The sequence below is a fragment of the Hippocampus comes genome, unplaced genomic scaffold (genome assembly GCF_001891065.2).
Source record: "Hippocampus comes isolate QL1 unplaced genomic scaffold, H_comes_QL1_v1.1 scaffold44, whole genome shotgun sequence".
Classification (NCBI taxonomy): domain Eukaryota; kingdom Metazoa; phylum Chordata; class Actinopteri; order Syngnathiformes; family Syngnathidae; genus Hippocampus; species Hippocampus comes.
Genome location: NW_017805546.1, coordinates 1,864,408 through 1,874,652, shown reverse-complemented (window position 1 = coordinate 1,874,652; position 10,245 = coordinate 1,864,408). Strand labels below are relative to the sequence as shown.

The 10,245-nt window shown below is 45.7% G+C and overlaps 1 protein-coding gene and 1 long non-coding RNA gene across 5 annotated transcripts in view; both read right to left on the bottom strand.

Annotated features, from left to right (window-relative positions):
* The window catches only part of pdzrn3b (PDZ domain containing RING finger 3b), a 97,527-nt gene extending 92,713 nt beyond the window's left edge, over positions 1-4,814 (bottom strand). Inside the window, exons 1-2 of one of the 4 annotated variants that reach the window (XM_019879492.1) lie at positions 3,964-4,814; positions 52-138 (exon numbers count right to left, since the gene is read on the bottom strand). In XM_019879492.1, coding sequence (XP_019735051.1) covers positions 52-138; positions 3,964-4,677 — 801 coding nt within the window. In that variant the 5' untranslated portion in view covers positions 4,678-4,814. Of the gene's footprint in view, positions 1-51; positions 139-3,962 lie in introns of all 4 variants that reach the window. The other 3 variants (XM_019879493.1, XM_019879491.1, XM_019879494.1) reach the window with 3 other exon arrangements.
* Positions 4,815-8,508: 3,694 nt separating this feature from the next.
* Positions 8,509-10,005, bottom strand: LOC109521487 (uncharacterized). The gene is made up of 2 exons (XR_002169364.1): positions 9,916-10,005; positions 8,509-9,269 (listed from the first exon to the last, which is right to left on the bottom strand). It is a non-coding gene; the product is annotated as an uncharacterized LOC109521487 (long non-coding RNA).
* Positions 10,006-10,245: the final 240 nt, after the last annotated feature.

Sequence of the window (10,245 nt, the reverse complement as noted above, 5' to 3'; positions counted from 1 at the left end):
GTGGGGGTGGGGGGGGGATGAAACCTCCAAGATGCTCTGCTTTTAACCTACCGCACATGGCTTTCCTCCCATGATGTTAAAGCCCAGAGAGTCGCCCTCACGGAGAAGGACAACTGGCACACTTTTAGTGTCGCTTTCCTACGGGCACACAGAGGAGAGACACGTGGAGAAATGCAGCGGGTTACTTGGAACGCTCCAACATTGACTCACATTCACTGATGGGATATACGTTGTATCGACAAAATAGGAAACGGACGATCTTGGAATGTCACAAAAGTGACCCCCCTCCCCCCAAAAAAAAATACAATAGAACAACAAAAATCCAGTGGACATTATCGACGATATTATCAGCACGTACAGAGCCCCCAACTGCCATGGACTTAAAAAAAAAAAAAAAAAATCCGTCATGTGCTGTCAGGCCGTTGAGGAATGCGCAGCCTTGCATTGTGTCACGCCGCCATTAGCAACACATGCTGTCACATCAGCGAGGCGGACGCCTCACCAAAAAGTCAAGAAGTCAGGAAGACAATTTCCAGAATGAAATCAAGCTCTTGTGAGCAGCTGAGCTACAAGATTCCGCCAAAAGCTCTGAAACAAATTGGAAGTATTTTGAAGGTGCTCTCACGTTTAGTCGGCGAGATATTAGAACGTACTCCGAGTAATTAAGGGGGACTTTCTTTGACATCTGCAAACACTCTCGCGAAGCTAAATGAGGAGAATCTCTTCGGGAGGTTGTGCATATCCTCAAGCATCAGGTATGTCCAGGTGCTAAAAGTAAAAGGGAACTTTCAGTGCAAACCTTCTTTCACTAGTGACTTGGCAAAACAACCGAGAGCAACAGCCACACATGGAAGTACTGCACCGTACACTTCAGTGTTCAAGAAAATAGATTGAGTCAATGGGGTTGGTGCTGTATGTAAGGGAAACGAACACTGGTGTGTTTCATTCTTTTGCGCTATAAAGCCAGACCTGATGAGGACTCGCGAGATACAGTAAAGGGCAAACTCATACAAGGCAACGAATAGCGTGCTCAGCAGAGGGTGACCGCCCTCAAATCCGGTTTGTGAGGGGTCCCCTCACCCCGAGCGTGGTTGAAAGCATGCAGACTTTGGCCTGCTACAGTTTTTCAGAAGCACCAGCTCGATTGCAAACTCGTATATGCCACAAAGTTGGATAAGTGGCCGTAAATGGTAATTTTCTGCTCTGAATGCAGGCCAGAAGGCGATCGGGGAGGTCAAGGTAACTAAGTCGAAACACACGACACAACAACTGTCGCGGGAGGCCTGCACCTTTAGTCAGTGGACGTGACGTTAAAATGTAATTCCTACCTCGGTCCGACAGAGACCTTTGGCTTGCTGTACTGTACAGACAGTCAACAGATAAATGTGTCCTTTGCTCTGAGTAACGCGTTGCTAATTTGGACCAGACGAAGAAGGTCTGCACACAGTTCATAGTTCCATCCCCCAACCTTTGACTAAGTAATTGAATACATGAAGCCAGTCGAGAAGGAAGAGCGTACGTACCACATTACCACATTTTCAAAATGAATAGTCTGATTTTAATCTGTAAAGGGTGGTGGGGGGGCATGTCAAACGTACAAAATGTACTGCTCTGTATTGCGGTTTGCTTTGTGTGTGTGTCAAGGGGGGGGGGGCTGTTGCAATATAATAGGTCAACTGGAAAAGGCTTCATCCATGAAAAAAAAAAAAAGAGACTGAATCATGTTGCGCAAACACTCCTGTTCAGAGCAGCTGGGTGACCGTGGCAGATTTTGGACGATATTGGCCCCTCCCCCCTTTCAACACCCATCCCACCCACCCCCCACCGCTGGCCTGAGTTTACAGTAGGTGTGCAGTCACTTCTTTGTGTGTATGTATATATATATTTTTTTTGGGGGTGGGGGGGCGGGTGAGGCGTGTTATCAGTCTTGAGTTGCTCATTCCTTTTGGATAGAATAAAAGAAGTAGCTTTATAATAATAGACGGTACAAAAGCATGGGGCTTTTTTTTTTTTTTTCTCCTTGACATCAAGATGCTAGCACGAATAATAATGCTCCTAAAACTACAGGTCAAATTCTACGAGATGCATTGGTTCACTAAAACTTCACTTGATACATTTTTAAATGAGATGAGCGGCATCACAAAAATGAAGTTGTCTTCTGAGACCGTTCTGCGCTTTACTGGCCCGCCCCATTGAAGAAAGAAAGAAAGAAAGAAAGAAAGAAAGAAAGAAAGAAAGAAAGAAAAACAATTGGCAGCCGCTTTTGTGGCTCACTTCCAGAACCCTTGTCATTTACGTTTGTTCCAGGCCTGCCAGAACAGGGGACTACACTCGGAATGATGTGATGAATGCATATTTCAGTGGGACGGTGACTTGCTGTCAAAGGAAGGACAACAAGCAGCTGTGCTCGCAGGCAAGTTGTCTTACACCACCGTGAGCGAGCCCATCCAAGCCTGACATCAGTGCGTCCGATGCGCCATTTACCAGTCTAACGAGGACACATCGCAGGCAAGTACACCCACGGTGCAGACATAAAAATCGGACTTCAAAAGACTGATACAAATGGGTGGTTGCAAATGGACAACTTCTTTAGAAGGGTTTGAAACGGAACATGCAAGCCAATATGGAGTCTGTCTCTCCTTGAACGCCAGCAGCAAAAAAGAAAACAAAACAAAACTATGGAGTGTCCCGTTCGTGGACGTAGAAAATACAAATAATAGAGCTTTGTTTCACTATCTATGCCACTGACATATAGTGATTGACACAATGATTTGCATGCTCCTCCACTTAATGGCAGACGCAACGAACCTGTGTATGCACCTGTTGCACTTTATGCAACGGAATAACTTTTGTGGGGCTATGCACGGTCAGTACTTTGGAGCCCATCAATGAGTTTGAACCCGAAATGAGAAGCTCTCACGATCCCATCGGAAGATGGACCAATCTGATCGATCTATTTAAACATCTGGTTTTATTTACTGCGCAGTTGACTTTTGCTATTCGTGGGGCATTGGGACGACGAATCACAAAAATTGGCCTGTAATTTGCGCCCACTGAAATGCATTGGGAAAAAAATAATAGCGCAGTTGACTTTTGCTATTCGTGGGGCATTGGGACCGGAGCGGACGACGAAAACTTGCCCTCTAATTTGCGGCCACTGAAATGCATTGGGAAAAAAATAATCACAATTAAACCCGAACAATGAGAGCAAAAACGCTGATGAACATGAAATACATGGAAAATGGGAGGGACTGGTGGCCTGACACGTGCCTCCAATCAAATAAAAATGAATTTTAAAATACTGAAAATAAATCCGGCCGCATAGGCTGTGAAACATTGGATCGTTAACGATGGCAACACAAAAAGTCCCAGAATGAGATTTTTCAGGTATTGGTGCATGACCTCAAATGATGACATGACAACCGATCGCCCAATTTTTGCCTAAAAAGGCCAAATATGTGCCGATCTGATCAGGCTGCTCGGAAGTGTGTAAAATCAGCGTTGTTATTCAACAGGTCTAGATTTCCCATAAGAAAGAGCTATTTGTGAGTCAAGTGAGATCACGACTTCAATAAACTGGATACACTTTTTCGACGTTAAAATATGCGCCTCGTGAGTGTGGCGCTGAAAGGTGACCCTGAACCCAAACAAGCATGCTGCCAAGATTCGACTGAAGACGAACCTGGCTCTTGTTGTGTACAGACCTGCAGTAAATATTTGCCGCCCCCATTCCTGACTGCCAGCTGGCCGGAGGCACAGCTGACATCCATGTCTCAAAGAAGACAGCTCGGAGCATTGCAAACGCTGACCTCTAACAAGCAACAAGCAACACAAGAGTGACTCCAAGGTTCTATTCGGACACAGTGGCAACCGCAAATCACGTTTGTTTCGGAGACTTGGAAAAGTAGCAAGTGAAGCCTGCGCACAACTTCGGGTGAGGAGTGCTCGATGCTCCCCGTTTACCTTGCAGGAGAAAGTCACCGTTCTGGTGAGAGAGTCGATCCTCTCGCTGTATTCTGCGAATTTCTTCTGGTATTTCACCGCCGTCATCTGCAACTCGGCGTGAGCGGCGGACAGTTGCGCCAGAAGGGCTTTCTCCCTCTTGTTGGCTTCGATGGTCTGCTTCTTGAACTCGCTGTCCAGGCACATCATTTGGTATTGCAGCACGCCGTTGTGCGCCTTCAGGGCTCTCACGCAGCAGTGGTCGTCGAGTCGCCGCTCTTTCAGCGTGAGCGTCAAGCCGCAACCGCGCTCGCAGACGCCCGCCGCGCGAAAGTCGCACGTCTCCCGCATGTGCGCATCCACGTCCCGCAGGCTGAGCACCTCGTCGCATCCCTTATTCCCGCACTTGGCCGGAGAGTAGTCGCACATGCCGGCGTGCTCGGCCAGGTGCTGCAGCTTCACCACCGCGGCGCAGCCCCGCACATGGTTGTCGCATTTAATCTCCAGCTTCAGGATGAGGTTTTTCAAAGGCAGGACGTGGTTGAGCTCTTTGGAGGAGATCCGCTGGCATTTGACGGGGCAGCTGCTCTGCTGGACGACCCAAGGCAGAACGCAACCGGAGCAGAAGACGTGGCCGCACGGGGTAGTCAGAGGGTCTTCCAGAACTTTATTGCACAGGTTGCATTTCAAATCCGGGTCGACTGTACCACTGAAGCGGTCCAGCTCGAATCCCATGTTTGAGCGAGGCCGAATCCAAACTTCTGGCCACCCCACCCCCGCAGCGTGAGACGGAGACGCGGGGCGTTCTTAGCTGGTCATTTGAGGAGCGCTCACACACCAACTGGTGCTTCCAGGGTCCTCGCAGTCTTTAACTCAACTCCTGTAATTGACAGACTCTTTGGTGCGTTCGCGTGCAGCTCGGAAGTTCCCGTGTCGGTCAAAGAGCCTTTGTTTTCGCCCCAAGTTTACCTTCAGAATTGTTCCACATAAACGCCAAGAACACAGAAACAGAAACACAGTGGAGACTGAACAGAGAATTTGCCAGAATTGTAATCGTCGGTTGTCCTTACAAATTATTCAGTGTTGTAGTTATTGTTTTAAAATATCATTGAACGTTCCCTTTCAACGGAAATCAGTGCAACTCATATCACCGACACACACGGGTACAAATAATCAGAGGCTAAAGTTTGGCTACTCATGTAGAAAGAAGTACACATGATTGAGTTCGAAAAGAGTGCTAAAAGTAGACGTACTAATTGAATTCCTTAGAAAAATAGAAAGCAGAAAGAAAGGATCATTTCTTTTTAGCTCTCATTCGGTCATTACGATTGTACGTTGTACACGTTTTTTCTGCTTACGTTTGTGTGCAACTTGTGAGCCACGCATAAAAAAAGTTATTTCAGTGTTTTGAAATAATACATGCAAAGCAAGAGGTGTGCAAGGCTGCCGCTTCGATGCACAATGGCCACACATTTAGCAATACGGACCATCACAAACAGCCACTTGTCACTGATTCAAGGTTTGACAAAACGACATGACCACTTTTACGCGGTGAATGTTCAGACATGCACAACATGCTTTGTTTGCGAACACGACCTACTTGTGAGAGCCATCACAAACAGGACTTTCAAGTTTCAACACACTTTGCTTGAGGAGAAATGCAGGTAAAAGCTGATTTTTATTGTTTACCTGGACTATAATGTTTGCTGTGAATAGGGTAGCACACCGATGTTTGTGTGTGTAAACGACTTCTAATATAAAGAGAGCATGTTTGACTTCACTTATGCTGAGGTAGAACAACGAATTCCTCTTGCGTCCAACGGCAGAAGAAGGTACGACACATCTGTGTATCCACCTATTCTCATTGATACAACAAAGTAAGTCATCCTGTGAGTAAATCAGGTTTGTGTTTCATTCATCAGGCCCAGTGTTCACCCTTAGGGCTCTTTTTTTCTACCCTGTACAAGTCTGGCACGAGGCACGGTCTCAACCTGCACAGACGCGGAATAGAACATTTTTTTTTGCCAGCAGGTGAAGTGTGGCACATTTTAAAAAATGGCATTTTGCACCGTTGTGGATGTGAACACAAGCCGACTTGATTGGCTGCTCATCGACTCCCTCACTTTCAGTGCGGTATGGGAGAGGCGCATGATGGTCCTGCAGTCGTGAGCTGGCTCAAATTTGGGTATGCAAAGGGGATGTTTAAAATTCCTCATACCTGTTCAAAATGGCAAAATGTCGAGAGCTCTCTCTGAAATTGTGCAAGTGTGTGTGTGTGTGTACCCTGAACAATTAACAAATAAATACATGTAAATGCCAAACTTGGGGAAGGCGTGATTTAAATTTTTATTTTTTTTAATCACCATTGTCACTTATTGTACGCTCCTTTTGGTGGTAGTGGAAATTGGGAGTTTTGTGGCTCCTCAAGTGAATGAGTAACTGGTTGTTTGGAAAGGTCTCACGGGAACCAACGAGGCTTCAATGGGCTCGTGAAGTACACTGACAGATGGTGTGAACTGAATACTCCGGCTGTGACTCGGCGCTGTCATTTAACTTTTTTTTTTTGTAACAGAAAATAGCATCTTGTCGCGTCTTCGAATTGCATAAACATAATGACTGCATTTCCTGGATCAAAAGTAGCGCGACACAATCACACCAGCAGATTAGTTACCAAATCCAGCAATTAGCTGTGTGATCAAGAAAAAGTTTGCTTCTCACATCAGACTGTCATGTGGTGTCTCTTGGAGGCTACAACCGGAAATGGGTCAGTGATTCGAGGACTGGTCCAAGAGCAAAAAATTCATAAGTATGGAAAACTCACTTTAATAGGAAGTCAGTTAAAGTGTTTAAAAAAACAAAAAAACAAAAAAAAACGAAATCTGACCTAGATCTTAAGTCACATACTGGAGCTAATTAGATCTTCATGGGAGAGGAGTGCATTTGGCTGACACTGCACCTTGGCAGGTCTAAATGGTTCACTGGCCAAAGCAAAAAATTGCAGTATCGTTATTGCTGCTGCTGCGACTTGTTTACCACAGATTTAATAAAAAAAAATGAAGGAAAATTAAGATAAAACGGACAAAAGCCAAACAATCCCTTGGAAGCAATTGCAGCACACGCCGCAAAGTATGACAGCACTGGAAATAACCATCGTCATCTTTTGCCATAGCAGTTGTGATTTTAGGTAACTATATTTGCTAATCGGGCCACGGTTATGGATATAGGTTGCTCACAAATATAACGGTAAACATGATCAGTAAAGTTTCATCTGTCTTGAAAAAAAGGAAAAAAAAAGCCCTGGCATTTTCTGCTGTGGACTAGAACACTGTAATGCATTCGTTACAGAGGTTTCAAAGGCACAAGTGTGTAATATTAGGAACAGATGAGTGTCCCACTCCCACCATTTGCTGTGGCGGGGTGGGGGAGGGGGGTCGTCACTTGAGAATCTCCAATCATAAGTTCTCTTCTGCAGCCTATGAAGTACTGCTGATTTTCTGGAAGCTCTGTTCCCACTGGTTCTATAAATAACATCGACAGTACAACGGGCTCCCTTTATCTCCAAGGCTTATTCGAGTGAATGCAAAAAAAGAAAAGAGCATTCCAAAGTTTGCTCTCATGTCTATATGAAGCGCATCTGATTATATAATTGCACACATTAAATGAATGTGAATTACACGGATCGACCGTTGTCCTGTACGCATACTTGGCATTAAATGTTCTTCGGCGCGCCCACGAGAGCCTGTGCAAGCTGTCCAATAGGAAAATGTAACTTGTTGAGGCAACACTCAATTCCTTTCTTGATATCCTTCATTGCCTGATCCATCATAAGACCAAATTCCGACCGGTCGAATAAAAGAAACCTACTGAGGATCTCAGTGGCGGCATTAAAAAAAACAAAGCCTAATAATTCTTGCGAATCAGGTTGTCATATTTCAAAGGTGCTCCAATGGTGTCCGAGCTCTTCTTGTTCAAGCCTGTCACCTGAAGTGGAGTGACAGCAGGACTGGAGCGCCAGATAACAAGGTGCGTCGCTGAAAGCTCGCTGATAATGCCAACAGCCACCGTGAACCGGCAAGCTGTGACATCGGTGTTGACAGGTAGCGCAACAAGCGTAGTTCGCGCTCGCACAGTCTCCCACCGACTTCTCACGCATGGCTGCTGAGCGCCTCCATGAGACTGTGATTACCTTTATTCTTTGGAACATAGCTGAACAACGGCTGATTTCTCAACACAGCAACAAAAGTCACAAAGGAGGGTGAAATGTCATCAGCCTCAGCAGTGGTTCCAACTGCCACATGCTTTTCCTGCAGTACAGGTGGGCTCAGTCAGCTTTTTTTTTTTTTTTTGCGCCTGTAACGGACAGCATTTTTCACAGCCCCCGGTTTTGTTCAGCAGAGATGTCGGCGCTGTTGGGAGAGTCTGCGTTGGTGCGGCTGCTGGCGCTAAGGATGACGAGAGATTTGGAACTGAGAGTCGGCGCTTGGAATTGAAGCGGATTCACATGGGACGGGAGAAGTGAACCAACCTCTTTTTTCGTCAATGGATGCTGCAGCTTCTTGTTTTCTCTCAATCTTAGCTTGTAGCTGACGTGTGGAACGTCATGCACGTTTTGAGGCTGACATCTCTGATCCACTGGTGAAAGGACACTTTGTCTCCGCCTCTTTCATCGAGAACTGCTTCAAAGGACAAGGCGTCTACAGGGATACCGGTTACGATTGTATGACTGTCCGTGTCTTATGTGTTCTGTTCTTATTTTATGCTAACTTTTGTGTAAAGCGCTGTGTTGCGACTGCGGCTGTTGTCAAAACGCTTGATGATGCGGCCTTAAAAATAAAAGGTTTAGTCCCGACCGCCTTACACTCGTCTCTCAAAGCATTTTAAGTCAAAACGACAAATTCATCATAAAACCTTGACACGTTTTCCTCGACCACAATACGTAGCTTTGGAGGGCTGTGACAAAGATAGATGAAAACAGTCAAGTAGTCACAAGGGCACGGACTCATTCATCTAAAGGCAGTCATCTGGGAAAAGAGAGCCATCGAAATGTGACATGGAGGGGAAAAAAAAATGTAGTTCCATGGCCATTATTTTGCACTCGATCAAAAGGAAAAGCAAACCCGCCTGATTAGTACCAGCAGAGCAACATCGTTTTGGGTTCGGTGAGGGATAACTCAATATACACGGAAACAAGGCAATGGCCTGTGTAAGTAGCATTACGAGCTAATCGGAAACAAGTCCCTTCTAATTAGCCATTACCAGAATAGAAGACTGAGGTCATAGTTGTTGCTTTTCCCTTCAGGGGAACACAAAAGTGGATATGAGCGAAGCTGAAAGAAATGACACTTGCTCATCCGACAATAAAAGGAGACGTGAGAAAATGTGATTTGATGTCAATTGTCTTTTTGGACACAGAGGAACATACTTTGTACAGATACAAATAAGTTCGGGTCAGATTTACCCTTTCACCGCTCAGATGTTAGCAAGGTTGCTTACCCACGTCTCCCAGGCTAATAGTTCAGATGCCTGAGAGGCAAATACCTTAACCCGACTTTGTCCAAAAGAGCCTTTGCCTGACTGCCCGACCTGGCCAGATCCGATGGGAAGGGAGATAGCCCTTCTGCTTATATTCTTTGGCGCAGTGTGAAAATCAACACACTTCCACAACACGGTTTCCTGTAAACATCACCTAAAAAGGTGGGGGGGGGGGCAAAAAGAAGCCCGCCCTCTTTCATTTGTGCTATTTTGGATGCTGGTTGTTCTTCTGCTGATTGAGATGCAAGATAAATCCCACAAAGGAGCAGCAGTGTGTGGGCAAAATAACATTTTGAGGCTTTGGTTCAAAATATTGTGCGCAAAAAGTATGTTAATTCTTTGCAGACGGAACAACGATCTTATTAGCATTTCATTTCCTGGCCTACTTGTAGGAGACAAATGAGCAATGACTGAAAAACAAAGGAACTAAAAAAGGCTGACCTTGAAGAAATCCTTGGTTTTTGTCTCTCTGTTATGTAGAGCCTTGTTGTGATCAAATTTGCATTTTATGTTACTGCAGGCGGCATGGTGGTCGACTGGTTAGCGTGTCCGACTCACAGCGCAGAGGTGCAGGGTTTGATTCTGTGCTGGGTCGGGTTAGCATGTTTTTTTTTTTCCACGATTGACTTGAGGTTGCCACTAGAGCTCCAACTCTTCTGGGAAGGCTGTTTCGCAAGGTTCAGGAGCGTGTTTGTGGGCAATTATGAGCATTCTTCTCAAAGCACATTTGTGAGGCCACGTTCTGATGTTGGACGAGACGACCCGGCTCCT